At 38.9% G+C, this 26,582-nt stretch overlaps 1 protein-coding gene across 15 annotated transcripts in view; it reads left to right on the forward strand.

Annotated features, from left to right (window-relative positions):
* The window catches only part of Scmh1 (sex comb on midleg homolog 1), a 125,051-nt gene that overhangs the window by 57,837 nt on the left and 40,632 nt on the right, over positions 1–26,582 (forward strand). For 14 of the 15 annotated variants that reach the window (XR_001784153.2, XR_003954960.1, XR_003954959.1 and 11 more), the window contains 4 exons: positions 89–159; positions 5,249–5,483; positions 15,016–15,104; positions 20,604–20,847. Coding sequence is in view for 11 of the 15 variants with exons in the window: in XM_006503149.3 (XP_006503212.1) it covers positions 89–159; positions 5,249–5,483; positions 15,016–15,104; positions 20,604–20,847 (639 nt within the window). In the remaining 4 variants the exon portion in view is untranslated. The remainder of the gene's footprint in view (positions 1–88; positions 160–5,248; positions 5,484–15,015; positions 15,105–20,603; positions 20,848–26,582) is intronic. The other variant, XM_030253600.1, reaches the window with a different exon arrangement.

Here is a 26,582-nt window from a genome sequence, read left to right on the forward strand (position 1 = left end):
TGACTTAGTTGTTATTTGGTGTAAAGTGCATCCTAAAAGCATTTTTTAAGGAAGTTGACTGTGATAGAGATTTCTATTTCCTTTACAGGTCATTTTACCTGGGACAAATACCTAAAAGAAACATGTTCAGTCCCAGCGCCTGTCCATTGCTTCAAGCAGGTAATTGATTTTCAACATGGTTAGTAGGTGGGAGATAGTGCTCTCTGGTGCTTGAGTAATCAGAGCATGAAGTAGGAGCCCTTTGACTTCTTACCTAAGGATCCCAACGTAAAATTTTATTAGAATGACTCAAGTAAAAGTTGGGCACTGAGTTTTATTTAGCACCAGGCATCTCCCCAACTTCATTCCAAGGAACACCTCCTTTCCTCCAAGGTTATTCTGCTACTCATTATCCTGAGTCTTTTTATTTTTTTTCTTTTCTGTAGCTCATAATTCAGAGAGAGCTAGAAATGAGAATTGTGGATTTTATGTGGTTCTTGAATATGGAGCAGTGTTTACCGGTATTCAACCCTCTGCCACAGTCTTACCTTTCTTTAAGAACACTGAACCCAGATTTACTGAGGGGCATTTTTGGAGTAATTTAGAGCTTCCCACATACAATTAAGTGTTCCAGACAATGTGGATGGTGTTGTGATATCAGTGTGTGATAAAGTTGGTGAGTGAAGCAGTGCACTGTTGGTAAACTGTAAGATGTCACAGGTTCTCTATATGTTCTTCCTTTAGTCCTCAACTACTCCTTATCAATGTCTTAGGTTTTATCTGTTTCCTAAGAAAAAGTACATATTTCTGGTTATTTGAGATAATGTAGTCTAAATTCATATTTTTACCTAAAATATTTTTCAGTCAAAATATACTAAGTGATAGCTTTCAAGTCACCAAAGATCTGAGAACAGTGATCTGAGAAATGGGAAACAAATAAGCCTGTGTGATTTGACTTCTCACTGCCTTGATCCAGATCATCTTCCAAGGACAGAGAATCTTGGGTTGAGCCACCAGACTCCCTAATTCAAGCATATGGAACAGGGAGTCCATACACATTAAAGTAGCTAGAATTTACAGGGAAGTGTGTCAGAGAAGATGAGTGTTTAACATAACAAAACCCAACAGGTGTACAGAGGATTGTCTTTAATTATTCAGGGAAGTACTGCTGTTGAGGGATGAGGAACCTACTTACAGCCAATGGAAAATCAATCTGAAAGTATTAGAAGACAGCCTGATAATCACTCACACAAGACTGAGCATAGTTCCTGGAAAACCCTTTCATTAATTGGGCATTGGAAGAATACTCAGGAAGCCTTTTGATAATATGAAATAGTCATACTCTGAGCAATGTTCCATTCTTTCATTAAAAAAAAAATCATAAAAGTAAAACTTGAAGGGCTCAAACTGCCCTTAGGAAACTATATATAGAAACAAATCACAGGACATCTATAGCAAAATAAAATACCTAGTACTCCGTGTTAAAATCCACAGTACCTAACATGCAGTCACAGATTATTAGGCATGCAAAGAGGCAGAAGAATGCAGTCAGTAGTAAAATTAATTGGTTCAAGTGACTCAGGACCATACAGAACAGCAGGTTCTTAAACACCTTAAACTGATAATTTAATTGATAGGTTCAAAATACAAGTAGAGAAATGACATATATCAAGACTCTCAGCTATGTGTAAAATTAAAAATACTATGGTTAATATTAATGTTAGAAGAAAATATTAAGCTCTGAGACACAGGAACAGAAATTATCCAAAGTGAACCACAGAGAGTCCAGATATAAATGAAAAGAGAACAGCAAGCCCCGGCTTCTGCTCACCACATAGATGTATAATTGGAGTTCCCAAAGAGAATGGAAAGAGAAAAGAGTATGTGAGGCTAAGATATTCCCATTTAAAAGACTTCAAATGGGGTAAAGATAATGGAACAAAAGGGATCTCATATATTGTTAGCAAACAGACACAGTGGCTTACCCTCGGCAGAAAACATAATACTATTAAAGGAGAAATCAACCTTAGAAATAAATAATTTAACTAGAAAATTTGCCTCAGTATTATTAGCATTCTAGTTAATGATTTAAAATAATCCAACAAGATATTTAACACAAGAGAAACTTCCACTTAAAAATAGCAGCCAAAGGGGTAGGTGAACTTATAAATATCCTCCTTACATATAGAAAGTATCTGACTAAAATATGCTCTATAAAAAAATTAAAAATCATAAAAGGAGGCACTGAGGTAATGGCTTAGTCAGTAAATTGCTGTTGCTCAAACATGAGGATCTGGCTTCAGCACCCAAATGAAAACCAAGCAAGACAGCCTGTGCCTGTAGCCAGACATTAAAGTGGACAGTGATAGAGCATCCTGATGTCAACATGACTTCACATGCATAGGGTCAGCAAGCACACACATGCAGTGAGAAACAACAATTGAGGAAGACATCTAACATTGACCTTCAGCCTATGCGTACATAAGTATACATGTGCACACACATGCACAAACATAAATATGTACACATGCAGTATACAACATACACAAAAAAATAAAAGGAAAACTTCAGAAATATGAACTTCTGTTCTTCAAAAGCCATATGCAAAATTTGTAGAAGAATCGGGAGATAAAATTCCTGAACATATTAGGTACAGAAGGATTGTACCTTTATATAATAAAGCCTGTATCTGATAGACATTTAGGCAGCATCCTACTGAATGAAGAAAGCTGAAAGCATTTTCTCCCTCGTAAGAATTAGAAACTATCCTGCTGTTGGAATTTATATGGCTCTTAGAAGTCTTAAAATTTAGTATTGCCACAGTTCTTATGTAATATAATACTAGAAATTTTAACCAGAGCACTTAGGAAGAGACAGAAAGAAAAGTCAATTATCCTACTCTTTGCAGATGATGTAATTGTGCCAGAGGTGAGGGGACAGAGGCGTAACTCCACACTGTTGCTCTCAGCAGCCCGTGGAGTTCCCTAATCTTTTAAGGACCTTGACTCAAAACAAACTAGGATTCCTGGCTTTGATGCAGAAAAAATTTCAGAATTGAGCATTATGGAATAGTTGTTCATTTTTATTATTAAATAAGGTTTAGTCTATACTTTATTATGAGACAGACATACCTAAGTGTGGGTATGGACTTACCAAGGAAAAGTTGTAATAAATTTTCTTAACATTAGCTATATGTATTATCCAAAGAGGAAACAATGCAAATGTCTATCAATGATAAGTAAGGAAAATGGAGTATGTCCAAACAAGGTTAATTAATAGTTTTGGGCGTCTCTGCAGAGAGGGAAATGGAAAAAGTGCCTAACAATGTTAGGGATGATGTAGAAGATGTTATAAAAATAGGTATAGTGTTTGCCCAACTATGAATATGCTAAAAAGCATTGAGTCATATGCTGTAAAGGAGTTAGCTTTTGATGTGTGGGTCACACATTAACCTACCCTCATCATCCAGCCATTCTACTATTAGAAGTTTATGCAAGAGAAAAGAGAGTGGTACTCCATCTATCTGTAGATGAACTAAACAGCAGATCTGAAATGTTTGGGGAAAGCTACGTGTAGTGTTGCACATCTATAATCCCAGCACCTGGGAGGCTGAGGCGGCAGGAGCACAGTAATTAGAGGCCTAGCTGAGCAACATGGTGAGACCAGGTACAGCCAGACGATGGTTAAGACACTTATCTCAAAAAATAAATGCAGTGGGTGGGTAAAGGGGTTGCTGTACTAACATATACAGAAGGTATTTTTGTTGTTACCTAGATAATACAATAACAATCTATATTAGTTATTATAATTAAGTACAGGTGACAAGAGCATGGCATAGTAGTATAGGCTGTAATTGTAGCACTCAAGAGGACTGTGAATTTGAGAACTGACTGGACTGCAGAGAGACTGAATCAAGAAAACAAAACAAAAAAGTCTATGGGAAGATGTTTATAGTTTATAGGCTACAAATAGGCACCACACTGGTTTTTTTTTTGGTTTTTGGTTTTTCGAGACAGGGTTTCTCTGTGTAGCCCTGGCTGTCCTGGAACTCACTCTGTAGACCAGGCTGGCCTCGAACTCAGAAATCCGCCTGCCTTTTGCCTCCCAAGTGCTAGGATTAAAGGCATGAGCCACCACTGCCCGGCAACACCACACTGTTTTATATATGGAGTTTGAACATCTGATTGAATATAAAGTGGCAGCCTAGAATTAATCCCTCATAGACATTAATGAACTATTGTATATTTTCATCCAAGAATTTGTTTATGAATGTACATTGCCACATGTTTATAAGAACCAAAAGCTAGAGCTAAACTAAATGGTCTCTTACTCAGCAGCTAAAGGAGATGTATATCAGATCCAGGGTCATTACATTTTAGAAATCACAAGTGTTTAAAATTCCAGATTTTGGAATATTTTCTTACAAAGTATCTATGGATTTAACCCATCTAAGCATGCAATTTATTATTGTTTCTTACATGTCTTATGCCTCTAGTCTCAAGGTAATTATTATACAATATTTTAATAGTCTGTATTTTGACTTCAACACGTCATGTAATGCCAAGTACAGAATTTTCTTGTACCAGCATGTCAGTGACAAAGTTTCTCAGTTTGAATCTCATAATTTCAGATTAGGTATACTTTACTTATATTGATATATTTAGCAATATGGAGAATAGTTGTACTAACTAAAAAAATTAATAATAAAAACAGTACTCCTCCATGATTCCATGTAAGATTAGAAGGGGAGGGGCTAGCAAAGGAAAGTATAATGAAGCATGTGAGAACTTGAAGAATAATGGTGTGTTCATTATTTTGATTATAATGGTACTTTCAGAGGTAAATACAGTACATGTAATGCCATGTCAAGACTTAGCAAAGAGTACAGTTTACTGTATGTCAATTATGTTAGTTGATTGAATATTAACATAAAAAATTAACCTCTAATGGTCTGTGTGGTAGAATTAGAAAAGGTGGATGCTCAGCAGACATCACCGGACACTCCTACCATTTCTTATACTGGTAATGAGTAGATACTTGATACGTCACAGGAAAGTAACTTTTTTCCTTCATTGTATTTTCTCATGCTTCATTTGTGTAAAACCTTTCTTAAATGTTAGGGAATAAGCAAGGCTGGTTGTCCCTGCCCCAAGTGTATAGCCAGTTTGAATCCAAATGCTTGTTTTTTTCAAGTTCTACCTCCCTAGCATTCCTATTGACATGCAGTTTATCCGTAGTCTGCCTAATTCCCTTGCCTTGTTCTCCTCAGTCCTACACACCTCCAAGTAATGAGTTCAAGATCAGCATGAAATTGGAAGCACAGGATCCCAGGAACACCACATCCACCTGTATTGCCACGGTCGTTGGATTGACAGGTGCCCGACTTCGTCTGCGCCTTGATGGCAGTGACAACAAGAATGACTTCTGGAGACTGGTTGACTCCTCTGAAATCCAGCCAATTGGAAACTGTGAGAAGAATGGCGGGATGCTGCAGCCCCCTCTAGGTGAGTATCTAGAGCCCTGCTCTCCCTGGCCAATTGGCTAGCTTCCAAAAAGTATACATCGTATTATGGAAAAGTCTGGAACACATCCCTACTCTTTTCTTTTTTTTTTTTTTTTTCATAGAGTAGTTCCCCTGAAAGGCCACCTAAAATAAAGTGACTTATCTTTACCTTAGTGCAGGGTTATAGTCCTCACACACCCTGGTTAACTTAACAAGAGACCATGCTCTTCCCATTTGTGCCAGTGCTCATGGGTCCTGAGAGAACAGAAGGGGATTGCTCCATCTAACCTACCTCAAAAACATAGAGGTGAGAGACAGACAGATAGACAGACAGACAGAGGGAGCATAAAGCTCTTATCAAATCCAAAAAAAGATGAGAGAGAAAATTCACCTGGAAGAAAGGATACCTGGTCCTCTCCCCCAGTTCTTCTCTCCCAGTTCTTACTTGGCCATTGGAATTTTCTCATTAAGGATTCATCTATTCTTTTAGTTAAACTAATAGTTACACTTCTCCTTTAGATCATAGTCATTCTTTTTGTTTTCTTGGTACCTGAGAAAATCAAGCCACCTCATCAGTTACTGACAGTTAACTATTAATTGTGGTGAGTCTTCATAAGATGGAGTGATAAGTTATGGGCTCTGGGACATGTTCCTTTCAGGATGCTGAGCTATATATTAACTGTGCTCAGGGATTATGTATCATTTGAAAGAGTTTTAACATTTTCTTCCATGTAAAAAAATTATGTGAGAAACTTTCAAGTATGTACAGAAGTAAAGAAAACAACACAATTATGTCAGTCTGTCTTCTGTTGTTACAATTATCATTGTGTACTCTATTTTACCTGTACTTGGTTGTTTCTGTCCTAAGTACAATATAGTGTCACCTTATCATGAAACAGCATGTCTCTCTTATAGGCAAGAATATTTTTAAAACATAGCTATGTCACATTATCACATTTAATAAATAAATTCATTTTTTTTTATTTTGAAACAGTTTTCTCTGTGTAGCCCTGGAACATGATCTGTAGACCAGCCTGGCCTCAGATTCAGAGACCTACCTGCCTCTGCCTACTGAGTGCTGAAATTAAAGGTGTGAAATAAGCCAGGGTTATTTGTTAATACTATTAACTATTTGTTATTTAGAATTTGCTCTTGTCACACCACCTTTACTTTCTGTATCTTCCCTGGTCTGTCTCCTTTCATACTCCTTTGAGCTCCTCACTACTTCTGTTTATCTTTTCCTCCCTCTCTTACCTCCTTTCTTTCCATCCTCCTCCTCTTCCTCCATCTCTCTCATATCCTTTCCTCTCTTCACATCCTCTTCTATATTTCTTCCTCTTCTTCTCTCCCTCTTTTCCTCTGTCCTTTCTCATCTTGATTTTCTTTGAATAAGGTTGGTTGGTATAAAGACAATATAGTTATTTGGATTAATTTCTTTTTGGGTGGCTCTGTCACTAACTTAAGAATTTCATTTAAGTGTAGGCGTGAACTTACTTTTTAATTAACTGGGTTTGCAAATATATAAGTATGTTCATTTTAAAGTAAAGTTTATGAAACAAAGTATCAAAAATTCCTCTCAGTGTTGTTTTTCCTTTTTGAATAGGCTACCACTTTCTTTAACTTTATTGTTTATTTTTCATTCAAAAACTATAGCCACAGACTTTGGATATAGTTCAGAGATAGACCACTTGCATAGCATGCACAAGATCCTGGATACAGTACCTGACACTGAAAAAGTAATATAAAAGCAAACCAAAGCCGGGTGTGGTGGCGCACGTCTTTAATCCCAGCACTCGGGAGGCATAGGCAGGCAGATTTCTGAGTTCGAGGCCAGCCTGGTCTACAAAGTGAGCTCCAGGACAGCCAGGGCTATACAGAGAAACCCTGTCTCGAAAAACCAAAAAAAAAAAAAAAAGCAAACCAAAAAAATCTTTAAAAAGGGGGGGTGGGGAGCTGGAGAGATGGCTCGGTGGTTAAAAGCACTGACTGCTCTTCTGGAGGTCCTGAGTTCAGATTCCAGCAACCACATGGTAGCTCACAACCATCCGTAATGATATCTGACGCCCTCTTCTGGAGTGTCAGAAGATAGCTACAGTGTACTTACATATAATAAATAAATAAATCTTTAAAAATAAATAAATGCAAACAAAAATATAAAAAATATATTTAGGTATATGTGTGTGTGTGTGTGTGTACACATATATAACTGTTACATATTAAAATGAATATATTTGTGCCAGAAGAAAGAGTAATAAGAGTATGTGTGTGTGTGTGTATATATATATTTTTTTTTTGTTAATTATGTGATGCATATACATTACATGTATGCCTATAAAAGATAGCATACTTTACAAACTTGTCTTAGCTTTGTCTTTTTTGTGTACTGGGATGTCCTAAAGATAACTTTACAGTGAAATAGAATTATTCCTACTGCCTCTTCCAGTTGCACAGTGCTATTTGCTATTTTATTGTGCTACTTTTGGATGGCAATTTAGAAGCATGTTGCTGGGGATAGTTGGTAGAATGCTTGTCTTGCATACATGAATCTCCAGCACTTCAAAACAATAACAACAAAACAGCAATAACAAAAGGCAGCTATTGTGTGGACTGGGAATACAACTCAGTGGTAGCTTACTTCTCACTTGCCTGCCCTAGGGTATGAAGCTCTAGGGTTCAGTTCTCAACCCAACAACAACAACAAAAAAGAAACTCTTTAATACAGAGAATGTAGCTTAGTTGATAGAGAGATTAACTAGCATGTGTGAGACTGAGAACCTTGGGTTCAACCCCAAGCACTGAATAAGCTGAGTATGGTTGTTCATATTTATAATCCCAGCACTCAGGAGATGGAGGTAAAAGAACCAGAAGTTCAAGGTCACCCTTGTCTGCATAATGATTTCAAGGCCAGCCTGGGATTCATGAGGCTGTGTCTCAAAACAAACAATAGAATAGAAACATTTTCAGAGATTATTAAAACTATATACTCAGTGATAATAATGAGTATATGTAAAGTAATAAAAAAATTCTTATAAGCCTATATATCAAAAAAGAAAACAGGGCTGGAGAGATGGCTCAGTGGTTAAGAGCACTGACTGCTCTTCCAGAGGTCCTGAGTTCAAATCCCATGCAACCACATGGTGGCTCACAACCATCTGTAATGAGATCTGACACCCTCTTCTGGTGTGCCTGAAGACAGCTACAGTGTACTTACATATAACATTAAATTTCCTTTAAAAAAAAAAAAAAAAAGGAACAGTGTCTCTACAAGAGCTGGAGAGATGGCTCAGTGGTTAAGAGCACAGACTGCTCTTCCAAAGGTCCTGAGTTCAAATCCCAGCAACTACATGGTGGCTCACAACCATCTGTAATGAGATCTGACGCCCTCTTCTGGTGCATCTGAAGACAACTACAGTGTACTTAGATATAATAATAAATAAATCTTTAAAAAAAATCTTATAAACCTATATATCAAAAAAGAAAACAGGGCTGGAGAGATGGCTCAGTGGTTAAGAGCACTGACTGCTCTTCTGAAGGTCCTGAGTTCAAATCCCAGCAACCACATGGTGGCTCTCAACCATCTGTAATGAGATCTGGCGCCCTCTTCTGGTGTGTCTAAAGACAGTTTCAGTGTACTTAGATATGATAATAAGTAAATCTTTAAGCCGAAGGGAGTGGGGCTGACCAGAACAAGCAGAGGGCCTAAATTCAAATTCTCAGCAACCACATGATGGTTCACAACCGTCAGTACAGCTACAGTGTACTCATCTACATAAACTAAAGAAAATTTTAAAAAATAAAAGAAAACAAATCAAACCATTGCCAACTCATACTTAAATATAACTTTGAGTTAAGAATACAACAAATTGCTGGGCATGGTGGCACACGCCTTTAATCCCAGTACTTGGGAGGCAGAGGCAGGCAGATTTCTGAGTTTGAGGCCAGCCTGCTCTACAGAGTGAGTTCCAGGACAGCCAGGGCTACACAAAGAAACTCTGTCTCAAAACAACAACAACAACAATAACAAAAAAATACAACAAATTAAGCTACATTTTCATAAGAATATGAAGCTCTGATACCATCAGAGGCCAGATGGTATTCTTATTCAGGCAGAAAAGAAGAGCACTGGAGATCTAACATAGCCTAGAAAGAAAAAGACCCATATAGAGCAGGAGATATTCAAAATAAAGCTGAGACTCAGTGGACTCAGTTATATGCTACTACATCATGAAGCAGGAGGGTCTGAGCTAGTAGTATGAAAGACTAGAAAAAGGAGAACAATATTGGGGAGAAAAAACACTGTTGTGGGAAAGGAGACTTAGTGTTACAACAGGGAAGAAGGAAATAGAGTGGAATTCAAGTCTATGTAGAACATAAGAGAATAAAAATCAAAAGACATCCCAATCTCCTCATCTCTTTCCAAAGAAGTCTGTCTTCTAAAGAAATTACATTTCATTATGGCAACTCAGAAACTTAAGTTCCCTGCCAAAATAGAACCTCTGGATTTTATTGATCTAGGAAAACTAGACACTTGAAAATAATCAGTCAACCTCCATAAAAAGTAAGAAAAAGAGATGAGAATGAAACTACTTCAGTTACTGAAAATCTTGTTGCCAAAACCAATGACTAATCAGAAAGAAACTTGCACAACAACCTAACTTGAGTTAAACAAGTCCTGACAGGTGGAGAAAAATACCTTGACGCACAGTGAAAATCACGCTAGAAATGTGTGCTAGAAAATGTGAAACAGGATTGTCCAAACTTGGAAAACATTGATGAATCAAAATCACCTCAATTAAAACTTCAGTTCCAAGATGGCCAATGAGACAACAGATCCAAATGAAAACACTAAAGGAATGTTGAGGAGAGAAGGAAAAACATCCAAGAGAGTAAGATGGACTGGAAAGGTAAAATCTCATGGAAGGACATATGAAACCTAGAACATGGCCCACAAAGATCCACCCTGTGCATCTGTATGGGGGGGTTTGTTTGACAGACAAAGCAGAACAAAATAAAGGTTTAAAATAAATTTAAAGAAAAAAAGAGACCTAAATCTATGTTTAAGGGGGCTATTTTTCTTTCTTTTTTTAATGATTTATTTATTTATTATATGTAAGTACACTGTAGCTGTCTTCAGACACACCAGAAAAGGGTGTCAGATCTCATTACGGATGGTTGTGAGCCACCATGTGGTTGCTAGGATTTGAACTCTGGACCTCCGGAAGAGCAGTCAGTGCTCTTAGCTGCTGAGCCATCTCTCCAGCCCAAGGGGCTATTTTTCACTTTCTGGGAAGTGTACTTCAGATTGGTCAACTCTGAAACATTATTCTAGCAAAAACTACTAAATATGAAGGAGGAAGAGAAAGGAAGAAGAAAAGGAAGAGGAGGAGGAGGAGAAAAGACCAAGTCTTTTCTTTAATTGGATATTTTCTTTATTTACATTTCAAATGTTAACCCTTTTCCCAGTTTCTGTTCCCTAAACCCTCTATTCCATCCCCCTGCTTCTATGAGGATGTTCCCCAACCCACCCACCCACTCTTGCCTCCCTGCCCTCGCATTCCCCTACACTGGGGCATCGAGCCTTCACAGGACCAAGAGCCTCTCCTCCCATTGATGGCCGACAAGGTCATCCTCTGGTACATATGCAGCTGGAGCCATGGGTCCTTCTATGAGTACTCCTTGGATGTTGTTCATCCCAGGGAGCTGGGGGGGGGGAGGGGCTCTGGTTGGTTGATATTGTTGTTGTTCTTATGGGGTTGGAAACCCCTTCAGCTCCTTTAGTCCTTTCTCTAAGTCCTCTGTAGGAGACAGATCAGGGAAACCTCTGCTATTATTTGTGCCAGGGGCCTCAGACCAGCCCATGTATGCTGCCTGGTTGGTGGCTCAGTCCCTGGGTTCTGGGTAAGTTGAGACTGCTGGTCTTCTATGGGGTCACTCTCCTTTTCAACTTCTTCAATCCTTCCCCCAATTCAATCATAGGGGTCTCTGCCTTGAGTCCAATGCTTCTGTCATAGTCAGCTGCTAGTAGGTCTCTCTCATGGTTCCTGTCTATAAGCACATCATAGCATAGTAGTGTCAGGCCTTGTTGTCCCCCCCCATGAGATGGATACTAAGTTGGACTGTCTTTCCTTCAGTCTCTTCTCCATTTTTGTCCCTGCAGTTCTTTTAGACAGGAACAATTCTGAGTCAGAAATTTTGACTGTGTCTTATAGTTAACCCTGGCCCTACACTTGAGGTCCTGTCTATCTACTGGAGGTAGACTCTTTGAGTTCCCTCTCCCCAATGCTAGACATTTTGGTTAAGGTCACTCCTAATGAGTCCTGAGAGTGTCTCACCTCCTGGGTCTCTGGTACTTTCTAAAGGGTCCCCCTGCCTCCCATTCCCCAAGGCTGCTTGTTTCCATTCCTTCTCTTGACCCTCTGGGCTTCTCTCCTGTCCCCCCTTTTCCCCTTCCCCTTTCCTCTCCCATTCAGGTCCCTCCCTCCCTCCACCTCCCATGATTATTTCCTTCCCCCCCTTTTTTTTTTTAAGAGATTCTTTTTTTTTTTTTAAAGATTTATTTATTTATTATATGTAAGTACATTGTAGCTGTCTTCAGACACTCCAGAAGAGGGAGTCAGATCTCATTACGGATGGTTGTGAGCCACCATGTGGTTGCTGGGATTTGAACTCTGGACCTTCGGAAGAGCAGCCGGGTGCTCTAACCCACTGAGCCATCTCACCAGCCCTCCTTCCCCTTTCTAAGTGGGATTGAAGCCTCCTCACTTGGCATTTCTGCTTGTTACACTTCTTATGGTCTGTAGGTTGAATCCTAGGTATTCTGTACTTTTTGGCTAATACCCACTTATCAGTGAGTACATACATACTGATGTCCATCCATTTGCCTGCAAACTTCATGATCTCGTTTTAATAGCTGAGTAGTATTCCATTGTGTAAATGAATCACATTTTTTTGTATCCTTTCTTCATAGACTACATGGCTCAAAGATGGCAACCTTCCCTCAGAACTACTATTATTGACCCATTCTTCTCAATATTGTGTTTAAACAGTGCTTCTGGAGCAGTCGGTCTAAAACTTGGATATCTGCTAAAATCACTAGGGAGCTTTAAGTAATTTCTTTATCTAGGTTTTAGATTGGTAAAGTCAGAATTTGGGTAGTAAAACAGACAGAGCCTGTAAATCACCCCTGAAGGTTCCACTGTCCAAATTTAGTTCTGCTCTAAGCAGAACTAAACAGGATAGAATAAACTGCTTTCTCAGCAACGTTGGCTACCATCTGATAGGTATGTGCTATGCAATGTGAAAGGAACTCTGTGTGTGGTCTATATTGTTGTTCAATCATTTTCTTTGCTATATAGCTTTCAGGATCAGTGGAGAGATTTTTTTCCAAGGATACATCGATTGTTTCGATTGTTTATTGAACTTTATAGAAATTTGTAAATTTTTATTGAAGAAAAACAATCAAAATATTAGAGAGAAGAGGTTTTTATCATAGTGCCTTAAATGCTTATTTTATAAAGGTAATTTTTAAAGTTTTCACTGACCTACTCTGCAGCAAGGCTCTTGGCATTGATAATGCAAGAAACGTTTGTTGGACCACATCTGCACCTTTGGCCTACATCAAGATCAGTCACAACTCTTATTGCCAGTGAAATCTGAGTTGTAGGTGCAATTCTTCCCATATAGTCTCCTCCTGAGTACTTCTCCTCTAGTTCTGTTTCTTCTTTCTTGCACTCTTGGGCTGAAACTTTGATAACCCCAAAGCATGCTTGGAAAGTAGTGCTTTGGGTCAGCATCTTGTCTGGCAAATACAGAAATTGGAAAAACAGAGAAAAGTCCATAGGACTAATGAGTTAATGACACCTCTGTATGCACATTCACATGGCAAGCTCTTCAGAGAGGAGAGCCGAGGCTAGGTGCCATGGGGTCTTATTGATAACCATAACCAAAGCTTGTTACACAAGACATTGGTAATGGTAGAGTGGGGGTGGATCCACCTGTTAATGTATAGTGAGTAATGTTCTGTGGCTTGCCACCAGAGGGTTCAAATTCTAATTAAGAGTACAGCTCTGTCGATCTACATTTAAAACCGTGACATGATAGTTCACTAAACAGCTGGACTCTACTCCTCCAGTGACTCCCACAACCTCAGGAACACCTGGAAACTCTTGGAATGGCCTCCTGAAGATTTTGAAAGGATCCTAGCCAAGTGAGCACAAAGGAGGCTGTGTCAGGACTGACTCAACATTGTGTGGCCAAGGATAATTTGCTTTACCTTAATTTTAACCTCAAGTCGTTTCACCTGAAACATCATTAGTAAGCTTTAGTACTAATGGCTTGTGTGATAATTAAATGGAATTAACACTGTGAATCAACCATTAACTTCTGACACCCAAGCTCCTTTTCAATGTAAAACTCAGATCTATGACTTCAAGAGTATTGAAACAAATTTCCTATTCTCTTGAATTTGGATGGGGAGAGATCCACATCACCTGGGAAGTCATGGAATAAGATACTGCCTTGTCAACATGTATATCTGGCCCTTCTACCCTGAAAGATGTTTGCTAGGAGGTAATGAAGTAAACAACTATAAGATATAAGTCTAATAAACATTAGGCAGAGCTTGATGAATTCTGTAGAATGGTGGAGAAAGGATTATAGAAGGCAGGGGAGTCAAGAAACCCCACAAAATCTACTAACATAAACTCAGAGAGACTGAACTGCCCAATCTGATTGATGTAGGCCCTCTGCATAGGTGTAGCTTGGTGTTGCAGGACTCCTAATAGTAGTAGAAGGGGCTGTCTCTGACTCTTTTGCCTGCTTTTGGAACCCTGTTTTATCCTAATGAGGGTGGGTTGCCTCATCCAGCATTAATATGAGGGGGAAGTACCTAATCCTATTGCAACTTGACATGCCATATTTGGTTGATATGCCTGGGAGGCCTGCCCTTTTCTGAAGGGAAATGGAGGAAGAGTGGATGAGGGTGGGTGGGAATGGGGACAGATGACTGCATTGGGATTAATACTGTGATCATAAATAATTTTTTTAAAGATAGGGCAAACCATCATGTATTGAAACCTAATGTGACCTTGGACAACCTACCATTCTTATCTCCATCTCATCTTTTATAAACTGGGGATAAATCATTGTGTGTGTCTCATGGTATTATTTTATATGTTGTGTGGTATGTGAAGTGAATACTACATCCAGTATACATTGGCTGTTGTGCTGATACCCCTATATGTCTGAAAGGATTTTTTAGCTCCTCACGTTTCAAATGAGATGGAAGATTCTCAGTGACCTTTCTTTAAAATGTTGTACCACTTATTTGCTGCATTATCTTGGATAAAGTACATTCCCTCCAAAGGGCCTCCTTTCATTCATCTGTCTGAGCCGCTTCTTCTGTGCAGCTTTTAAACCCTTTTCCAGGGCCTCTGATTCTGTGACTGTCACAGCATAGGACCAGCAGGAATAGCTAGATGCCACCTTGTGTTTGAGAACATTTCTTAACCTGTTCTCCATTATATTTACTGCAGGATTTCGGCTGAATGCCTCCTCTTGGCCCATGTTCCTTTTGAAGACACTAAATGGAGCAGAGATGGCTCCCATCAAGATTTTCCATAAGGTATACTGTCTCTCAGCTATCACCATCTGTAAGCTTCATAAGATCAAGTATTTGCCTTCCATCAATTTCTGAGTCTCTGTTGTCTCCTTTATTTCTGTGACATGAGAATGCTTCTCAAAAAGTAGTTCAGTAGAAGATTTTTTAAAACACCTGTGAAGTGGGTGTTATCTTCAGTGAATTATATTAAACTGCAATAATGAGACAGTATTCCTGGTTTGTGGGTTCTAGCTGCCAGTAACCAACAAATCTAATATCTTTTTGTTGTTGGTTTGGTTTGGTTTTTTGAGAACTCCTAGAGATCCACATGCTTCTGCCTTCTGAGTGCTGGGATTAGAAAGCATGGACCACCACCACTCGGCTGAGATTTTTTTTTTTTTTTTTACTTTATCTGCAGAGTGAACTCTTACAGGATTGTTAAGAAATTAAGATGTGTTTATTAAAACTCAAATATAATACAATCCTAAAGCAATTCTTACAGGAATTGTTAATTATCTATAACATGTTTGTAGCCTTACATATATTATCACACTTAATACACATCTCTAGTTTATATATACTAAGAATTATTAAACTCAACAACTAAGGAAGCATACTTAAAAATTTTTAATTGCTTTTGTTTTTTTGTTTGGGGGGTTTTCCCTGTATTAATATGTTTGTACCACATACATGCCTGGTGCCCCCAAAGGCCAGAAGAGGATGTCAGATTCCCTGGAACTAGAGTTACAGATGATTGTGAACCACCATGTAGGTGCTGGAAGCCAAACCTGGGTCCTCTGAAAGAGCAACCTGCATTCTTACCTGCTAAGCCGGCTCTCCAGCCCCTAGGAAGCTTGCTTCTGAGTAAGGATCACACACAGCTAGTGAGGGGCAGAACAGGAGTAGTAACCTGTGTTTATTCTTTCTGTACCTCAAAAGGAGAAAACATTAGCCTGGTGATAGTTGGCTTCTCTAGTGGGCTGGGAGTCCCTGTGGAGATGACTGAGTTAGGCTTACCTGTGTTGCTAGTTAAAGCTAAATCATGGGAAAACTCCAGTTTCCAAATATAATATATTAGGCCACTTGAAGCCTCTTTCAGTGATAAATACCTTAGACTGTGAGGTAGTTATGTAGGGAAAGCTCCTCTTGCTGTGTGGTGCTCACTAGAAAGTAAGAAAAGCAACAGTGTTAAAAACATCTGATAAATTCATGATTGTCTTGGGGGCTCTGCCAATCTTACTTTATAGAATCTTGCTTTTATATACCCATGGTAAAGCACAGATTAGTCTTCAACCCATGCCAGAATAAAGTAGATCTTAGAGCCTGGCCGGATCTGTTAAATTTTTATCTCTTCTATGAAAAAGATAACGACATTTCTAAGGAAGAGACTCTGGGAAGGGTGGATGCGTCCACCTCTGGTTAGTCTTCTCCCCTGTGCTTGGGTTGTCCAGGGACTTGAGAGTTATATGAAGGTATTGCTTGGTGCCTGGCAGAAGCAAACTCCAAACTCTCTAGATGGTTTGATGTCACAGTAATTCAGTGAAGACTGCTCAGAATGACCACTGGGTCCTGCCTTACAGAAATCTCAGAAACTTTCAAAACACATCTTACATGGTACAAATGTAACAAACACCACACACTCAAAGTAGTTTCAGACAGTACAAATATCAGCTAAAGAGTATAAGGTAAGTATTTTGCCTGAAGAACTAGAAGAAGAAAGAAAAACACTTTTGGTTTTAAATTTATCTTTACATATTTTATTTTGTGGGGAGGGGTACATGCCATACATACTTATATGGAGGTCAGGGGACAACTTGTAGGAGCATGTTCTTTCTCCTTCCACTCTTTGGGTCCCGGGGATGAAACTCAGGTTACAGATAGGACTTATCAGCAAGTGTCTGTAACCACCGAGCCATCTCACTTGCTCAAAATATCCTATTTTAAATGCCACATTTTTAAAAGGACAAAAGCAAACATCTGAAAATAAAACAGAAATTTCAAACCTTTAAAATTAAAGATTAAAAAGACATCCACCATAATGTATATGTATGTATATATGTGATTATGTGTGTATGTGTGTGTATGTATGTGTGTGTATATATACATACATATATACATCTAATGTATGTATGTATGTAGTTACCCTCTCAGACTATAACATTGGGAAATACACACTAAGAAAAAAAATGAGGAGAGTATAAGGAGGCATCGTATATGGAAATCCTGAAACTCAGAAAGATGAGTTGAGTAAAAGGGAAGTAATATTTGAAGAGATCATAAGTTTTCCAGCATGTGTAATAGACACAAATACTGTAAGAATAAGGCATTGTTATAACTAGAAAGTGAAGGTCAATACAGAAGATCTGAGCATGTAATCAGCAGGATGCCTTCAGAGTGGTTACATTGACCACAGCATATTTCTCCACAGCAGCAGTTCAAGCCAAAGGCAATGGCTATGTTTCAAAGTACTAAGTCATCTACCTTGAAGCTGATCTCCAACTACACTGTCATTTCAGAATGGAAGTGAAAATCAGACTATCAAACAAACGAGTGCAGGTAGAATGTAGCAGAGCCATGTTGGGTATGTTTCAGAAAGAAAGCAATTGAACCACAAAGTAAGGATGAGACACAAGAAGATTTGGTGAAGAAATGGGTTTGTTTTCATGTAGATTATTGTATGCTCTAAGTGTAATAACAAAGTGATTAACCGGGAGTAAAAGCAACATGGAAATTAATTACTTATCCCTTTATAACCCAGAAGTAGTTAAAACAGTCTAAAGTTCTTCCATTGTCTAGGACTATATATAAAGATGAGGTAGACTTTGTATGCCATCTATATAGTTAAATTCTTAAGGGAATCTACAAAAGATTATAAATAGAATAACTTCTGAGTTGGTAAAGGAGAAAAGGGGGAAAATTTTTAATAGAGATGTTTTAGATTTTTTGAATTAGCCATACAGTTAAGATCTTAAAGGAATCCACCAAACAGCTATACATAGAGTGTTTAATTTCTCAGTCAGTGAAGAGAAAGTGAGGGAAATGTAGTTCGTTGAAAAAAGTAAAATAAATAAATAAATAAATAAATAAAATTAAGTAGAAACGTAGGCAGTAAGATCTCTGTAGTAAATTCAGATGGGCTTAGTGTAACCTGCTTGTAGTTCAAGTTTTCAGAAAGCTGAGATGGGAGAATCCCTTGAGCCCAAGAGTTTGGGTCAAACTTGGGAAACATACCAAGACTTCTCAAAACACAAGTAAATAAATATTGTTACGATCATCATGAGAAACTTTTTAATTACAACATACTATTTGGGTTTTTTTTGTTTTTTTTTAAGATTTATTTGTTATTATATCTAAGTACACTGTAGCTGTCTTCACATGCATCAGAAGATGGCATCAGATCTCATTATGGATGGTTGTTAGCCACCATGTGGTTGCTGGGATTTGAACTCAGGACCTTCAGAAGAGCAGTGGGTGCTCTTAACCACTGAGCCATCTCTCCAGCCCAGCAACATACTATTTGTAATAGACATATTAAGGCATAGTAACATAAAAATATTGATAGTAGCCATTAGACATGATAGCACACACTTTTAATCCTGGCACTTGGGAGGCAGAGAAAGAGGCAGGCTGAGTACAAGGACAGCCTAGTCTATATAGCAAGCTCTAGGCTGGCCATGGCTGCATAGTAAAGCTCTATATCAAAAAAATATATATTAGCAGTGTAAAAACATAAGAGATAGTACCAGGCAAACCTTTATCAAGATAAAATGTATATAGAATAGAACAGAGATGTTGATACTAAAAAGCATTAAAGAAGTCACTAGGTGCTGAGTTAAAAGTAAGAGTTCACCAAGAAAACAAAGCAATCATAGTAGTACATATGCCCTTTAAAAATAGCCTTAGAGTCGATGAAGAAGAAAATGATAATCAATGGTGATGTGGCAATTCCTTTCCTAGGAAAATATAGCAATATTTTCTTATAAGACCTCTCCTTATAAGACCCAATGACAGGGGGCTGGCGAGATGGCTCAGTGGTTAAGAGCGCTGACTGCTCTTCTGAAGGTCCCGAGTTCAAATCCCAGCAACCACATGGTGGCTCACAACCGTCCATAACGAAATCTGATGCCCTCTTCTAGAGTGTCTGAAGACAGCTACAGTGTACTTACATATAATAAATAAATCTTAAAAAAAAAAAGACCCAGTGACAAAGCCAAGTCCAGCCTAGGAATCCAATGAGTCAGTTGAGCATGCTGTAGAACATGGGGTTGCTTACAAAACATGGGTGACCTCACAGCAGCTGCACTGGAAAGCTCTCTTCATCCAGCATGGGTGATGGCTTCCACCTATCTACATAGGTGGGTGGAGCTCCTCTCTCCAGTTAACCTTCCCCATCCTGTGTTCTCTAGTACCTTGCTAGACCCTAAGACTAAATGCAGTTATGGCAGAATTGCATAAAAATGACTGAGGTACAAAAGGGGAGCTAATCTCAGGAGAGGATCCAGTGACCCTTCCTCTGCCTGACTTTTCTGAGGGACCATCACCAGGCTGCTAGTGGTGTTCTGTTGTAAGCAGCTGCAGCTGCTTGGATCAAGACGGTTTGCTCAGAGAGCCTCATCCTACAAAACACAACAAAACTGGAAAATCTGCAATCAGTAGGAAATACTTTCATGTATATTGCTCAGTGGTTGATAACTAAAGCAGGCAAAAATTCATATACCAAGAGCACTGATCAACTTTTAAGACATTATTCATTTCTACTTTAACTAATTGTTTAATAATAAAAAAATTTTAAATACCATTCATGGTAACAATGGGACATTAATATACCTAGAACAAATGTATGTAAACAGCATGAGAGGCTGTTAGATGACTCAGTGGGTAAAGATGCTTGCTGCCAACTCAACTTTATCCCTGGGACTCAGGTGTTAGAAGAAACCAACTCCCATAATTTGTGCTTTTACATGTATACTATAGTAGTACACCTCCACATATACCCACACACAACATAATGTAACAAAAATTAAAGCATGATATATTTATAGAAGATATTTAAATTTTGTATAAAAGAGAAATCTGTATTAAAGAAGTTTTAAATGGAAGAAGGGAATCATGTGCATAGATAAGGTTTAAAGTTATCAGTAATAAATGATATTTCTTCCCAAATCAATCTATAAATGCCTGCAGTTCCAGTCAAGATCCAAATAAGGTTGTTTTTTTTTTTTTTTTTTTTTTTAATCTTAACTGCAAAAGCCAATTAATTTGTTTGAAGGATGAAGGAGAAAGACTACAGAGTGAGTTCCAGGACAGCCAGGGCTTTACAGAGAAACCCTGTTTCGAAAAACCAAAAAACAAAACAAACAAACAAACAAACAAACAAAAAGAATGACAAAGTAGAGGGGCACTTCCAACCAGGTACTTATGAGGAGAAAAGAACAGAGTGGACAGTGAATTTATTTGCGGTTTGATCTGTGTAGCTACCTCACACATTAGAAAAAGGTCTGAATATTTCTGTTTTTCATTTAGGAGCCACCATCACCTTCCCACAACTTCTTCAAAATGGGAATGAAGTTAGAAGCTGTAGACAGAAAGAACCCTCATTTCATTTGCCCAGCCACTATTGGAGAAGTTCGAGGCGCAGAAGTGCTAGTCACCTTTGATGGGTGGCGAGGCGCATTTGACTACTGGTGCCGCTTTGACTCCCGGGACATCTTTCCTGTGGGCTGGTGTTCTTTGACTGGAGATAACCTGCAGCCACCTGGCACCAAAGGTAAAGAGCCACCTGTAGTTGCCTGAAAGCAGACCTTAGCTAATACGAGGAATCGTCCAGGTTTAGTGTGCTCAGTTGTCTTTACCAGCATGCTTCACTGTAGGCAGGAGAGGAATGAGGGCTGACTCCTTAGGTACACACCAAGGGCTTCCAGAGAATAATCACTAACAGATCAAGAGTAAGATCAAATTAAGCCAGATATGAAATCTGGGGAAAAGTAAAAAATTCTCTCTTCTAAATATCCCAACCTATTCTCAGGCAATTCCTGCTTTTGCCCCTAACACATTTAAAAGTTTGAAGGTGTCATTCTCAGCCTCCAAGGGTTGAGAATTGTGTAGTGAGCTGGGAAACACTGTTGATGAAGTAGAACCTTTGGGATAAAAGGACAGGCTCTACCTCTGCCTGCCACTAGCAGCTAATTCACCTCTAAACCTCAAATGCCTGTTTATAAAAGAACACCTACTTCAAAAAATTCCTGAGAGAAATAAATGAAATCACATGGACAAAATGCCCACATCTGCAAAATAGCAAGCTCCAAGACAATTTCTGTTTTATTTCTGTGGCTATTTTTTTTTCTTTTTTGTTTTGTTTGTTTGTTTTCACTTTCTTTTTTTATTAGATATTTTCTTCATTTACATTTCAAATGCTACCCCCTTTTCCTAATTTCCTCTTCGAAAATTCCCTATGCCCTCCCACTCCCCCTGCTCCCCAACCCACCCACTCCCCGATTCCTGGCCCTGGCATTTCCCTAAACTGGGGCATATAATCTTCACAAGACCTAGGGCCTCTCCTCCCATTGATGGCTGACTAGGCCATCCTCTGCTACATAGGCAGCTAGAGACACGAGCTCTGGAGGCAGGGGCGGGTACTGGTTAGTTCATATTGTTGTTTCTCCTATAGGGTTGCAGACCCCTTCAGCTCCTTGGGTACTTTCTCCAGCTCCTCCATTGGGACCGTGTGTTCCATCCAATAGTTGACTGTGAGCATCCACTTCTGTATTTGCCAGGCACTGGCATAGCTTCACAGGAGACAGCTATATTAGGGTCCTGTCGGCAAAATCTTGTCGGCATATGCAATAGTGTCTGGTTTTGGTGGTTGTTTATAGGATGGATCCCCGGGTGGGGCAGTCTCTGGATGGTCCTTCCTTCAGTCTCAGCTCCAAACTTGTCTCTGTAACTTTCCATGGGTATTTTGTTCCCCGTTCTAAAAAGGAACGAAGTATTTCTGTGGCTATTATTATAACTATTATATGCTGTACTTATTATCATTACTTATATTATACATGTTATACTAGACTACATCAGCATTGTTATAATACCATTGCTATAAAATTAACCATACAAATGCAGGAGTATGTACACCATATTACAGTAGCGCCACATACACAACAATGCTTATAATAATGATAGTAGAGATCATCTGTTAATTTTACAGATGTAAGGAGAAAGACTACTGACCCAGATCATGGCCAAATTAATTAAAACAAGCTTTTTTTTTTTTTTTTAAACGTACACAGGCTGGATCCCTTTAAAGGTAGGGATCAAGAGATGAGAATTGGACATAGGTGAGATAAGACTTTTTATAGCAGAGAAGTGTGGGGGGGTGGCAGGCAAATAGGAAGGGGTTGCAGAAGCAGAACATGAACATAACAAGGTGATCATCACAAGCTCCTGAAACAAAGGTACAGTTGCCATTTCCTGGAACAGCTCAATCTTTGGAAAACAGATTAAATCATTAACAGGAATGAACCTAGTTTGTCTTTACTATGAGATGGCTTTCAAGCCTAAGATGGAGCCAGGCTGGTTCATCATATCCAAGAGAGATTTTAAGATAGATACTCTTGGGAGCAAAAATAATAGCTCCATTATCTTAAGTCTAAAGCATATTAGTAAATCTGAAAGAATGGAAAATTACTCTATTGTTTCAGCATTTCTTTTCTAAACATTTATACAAAACATTGATTAATTATCTATTTATTGGATGCCAACTGTAAACCAAGCTGAGGATTCAGCAGTGACACAAATGGACAGTCTTCCTACTTTCATGAAATACGGTCACTCCAGTGGATAGAGCTATCACAAGTTCGGTGGTATATGTGCCATAGCATGAGCAAGATCCCGGTTTCAATCAACACAAAGAAGGTCATGTTTTAAATGTATATTTTGAAAAAAAATCCTAACATAAATACACATCCATGGTACCATTGCTATCATTGAAAAAAAATGCTATAGGTCTATCATCCCCCCAGATTTATTTGTGGAGAATTTTCTTTTTCAGGAAAGTTTGTAAAATTTTCAATTGCAACCTTGGGGAATAAGAAGGAGCCATGTATGGAAAAAGATTACAAGTATACAGAGAAAACCACTGACACTGTGTGGCTAATAACATACATGAGCAAAATGAAGATGTTCTTACTAGAGTATGTAGCTGAGGGGGAAGGCGGTGTGAATAGGTGCTGTAGAGGCAGGCAGTGGCCTGATCATTTATAAGCCTGAGTGGCAGTTTTGATGTTTGTTCTAAATTAATTGGGGAACAGATATCATTGTTTTCAAATTATTGCCTAAAAATATTCTGAGTTGCATTCATGCAACCTGGCCACAGGTCAGATGTGCCTACAAAGACTGAAGAGATTTGATTCATTGTTTGAAATTACTTTCTAAAATATAAAAGAATACTTACAGCTCAGGGATAGAAAAGATAAGCCAATTTTAAAATAGACAGGATGTCTGTTAGCAAATGAATATATTTTGTGTGTGTGTGGAGAGGGTCATACTAGGGAAAGCTGAAGGGAGGAAATAAGGGAAATGTGGCAATAATGTAATACTTGCAACACAAAAACAGAAGGTGTGACTATCCGTAAGGGGTAAGGAAGCCAGCAAGAAGGGATGTGGGAATGCTGCGGGGGAGGGGGTGAAGAAAAACAACATATAATTATATGCATGTATAAAAATGCTATACTGAAACTATTACTTTGTATTCTAACTTATAAACAGGCAAATTATTTGAGTAGATACTCCTCCAGAGAACAAATGGCCTATACGGCCTGGGAAAGATGCTCAGCACCATTCGTCATTTGGGAAATGCTAATCACACTGCAGTGCCATTTCACAGCCACTCGTTGCTGTAATCAGAACATGGATAGTGATGAGTGTAGTGGAAGGTGTAGAACAATTGGACTCTTCATTCGTTGCTGTCAGGGTTAGAAAAGAGTTTGGAAATCACAGAAGCTGGATGGAGTTACTGTATGACACAGAATTTCCACTCCCGGGTATATACTCCCCAAAACAGAAAACACATTTCCATAAAACATGAGTATCTTAGCAGTACTGTTCATCACAGCCCAGGAACAGATGTATTTCTATATATTCACTTACTACAATATTATTTGGCAACAAGAAGGGAATGGATTGCTGGTTGTGCCCCAGCACAGCTGTACTGTACAGTTGTGTGAAGTGGAATGAGAATGCCAGTTAGTGGTGCTGAAGTAGAGGGATCTTGAACCAAGATAAGGGGAAACAGGCTTTTTAATCTCAGGAAAGTGTCACTCTTCTGTATGCTGCAAGAAACATATGTCCTAGATCAGTGTAAGAAAGGTATTGCCGTCCCCCAACTTGCAAGTGCCTTGGAAGTGGTGGTTGATTTATTTTTGTTTACTTAAAACTAAAACCAGATAAGTGCTGTTCCTCAGGCTCTGTTCAGAAGTAAGACTTCTTGTCTAGAAAAGTCTGTTCTGTTCCTGGGAAATCTAGACCAGTCAGTCAGGCCACTGATAGGCACTGCTAACTACACATCCCTTTCTGACTGCATCCTTAGTGGATAAGAAGCAGGACTCTGTGCTGATGCTTCCAGGGGAGTAGGAGGGCAGCCTGTCCTTTAGAAAGCCATAGACTTTATTTCAATGACAGGTGGCCAGAAAGACCAGGCTCAGGGAGCAGAGACCTTCTTCCACAGCATTTTCAGCATTTATCACTCCTCTTTCCTCCAGTAATGCTTTTGTCTCCTCCCTCCTGCCTCAGTAGGTCCCAAAGCAAGAGATTTATTGAGCTTCCCGCCCTGACTAGGAAGCAACTGACACAGTATGAAAGGAATGTGATTATGCAATCCATTCCACAGAACAAGATCTTTTCTGCCTATTAGTCTGTTCTCCTTTCTGATTATTATGTCTCCTCCATCTTTCCTACCTTCTGGTCATTAGAATGCAATGTTTAAAAATTCAAAGTAAAATAGGAATGTTTCTTGTTGTGGTAAGAAAAAGGTATGTTTACTTAATGTTATTTCACACATGTTGTTTCATTTAATTTTCCCTTTAACTCTAAATTAGGCATAATGAATTTCAGATACATTTTACTTATGAGAAAACTGAAGCTTAAAATGACTTGGTATATGATATACAAGGCAGGAAGAGACAACTATCAGGCCTGAGCCACAGTGCCCGTATACATCATCCCCACATATCACCGCATACTCTAAATTCTTCTCCACATGCCTGTACTATTCAAAGCTTCATTTGCGATCCTGGATTTAAGCTTCCAGGTCCTGGTAGAGGAAAAAGACAGTATTTATACTAACAGAACTCTAAAGTAGGTTCTAGGCTCAGTGAGACCACACACCTGTTTTGTCTTTAAGCAAATAATTCTGAATGAGAGTAGCTTAACTAGAGCTTTGAAGAGCCTTAGCCTCTAAAAGTCCCATGTATTAATGAACTTGGGAACAGGTAGCCAGTGGCTCATGACTTTGTCTCCTACTTGATTCCAGATAGTCAGCTCCCCTACTATTCATCTCTGTCTATGTTGAAAGAATCCTACAGCCTCTCCTTTCCTTTACTAAGCCAGGCATAGGCCTGTTAGCTACTAAACTCATGGCACCAGCTAACAAGTAGGCAACTAATTCAGGATTCGTGGTTATATGAGGCAACAGCTTTTATTTTTTTTAGCTTAGTCATTTTTAAGTGAAACAAATCTAAAATAGTATATGCTTTATTTTTTTTTTTTTAAAGATTTATTTATTTATTTACTATATGTAAGTACACTGTAGCTGTCCTCAGACACTCCAGAAGAGGGAGTCAGATCTTGTTACGGATGGTTGTGAGCCACCATGTGGTTGCTGGGATTTGAACTTCCGACCTTTGGAAGAGCAGTCGGGTGCTCTTACCCACTGAGCCATCTCACCAGCCCCATATGCTTTATTTTTAATATAAAAAGTAATAGAAGCCAGGCGGTGGTGGCGGACGCCTTTAATCCCAGCACTTGGGAGGCAGAGACAGGCGGATTTCTGAGTTCAAGGCCAGCCTGGTTTACAAAAGTAAGTTCCAGGACAGCCAGGGCTATTACAGTCTTGAAAAATAAAACAAAACCGAAACGAAACAAAATAAAGAATAATAGAATTCATCCCACATGACATCCAGTGATGCTACCCAGGCTTCAGTCATCATAAGTCATTTAACTTCCCCTGCTTTGATCTGATAGCAGTGTCAATATAGCTTGACTTCCTAAGTACTTTTATAAAAGGAAGAAAACAAATATACCCTATATCATACTCATTTTCTTGTAAAAGCCAGTTTATTGCTATCCTGGATTATGCCACACATTATTCTGTTAATTGGGACTGTCTGCTCCAGTCCAATGTCCAGTAGAGATACTACTCTGGAGCACACCTGATGACATACACCATTAGCCAGACTTCCTTTTCATACCTCAAAGACCATTCCTAGTGACATACTTCCTCCCTCCCACAAG

The sequence above is a fragment of the Mus musculus genome, chromosome 4, assembly GCF_000001635.26.
Source record: "Mus musculus strain C57BL/6J chromosome 4, GRCm38.p6 C57BL/6J".
NCBI lineage: Eukaryota > Metazoa > Chordata > Mammalia > Rodentia > Muridae > Mus > Mus musculus.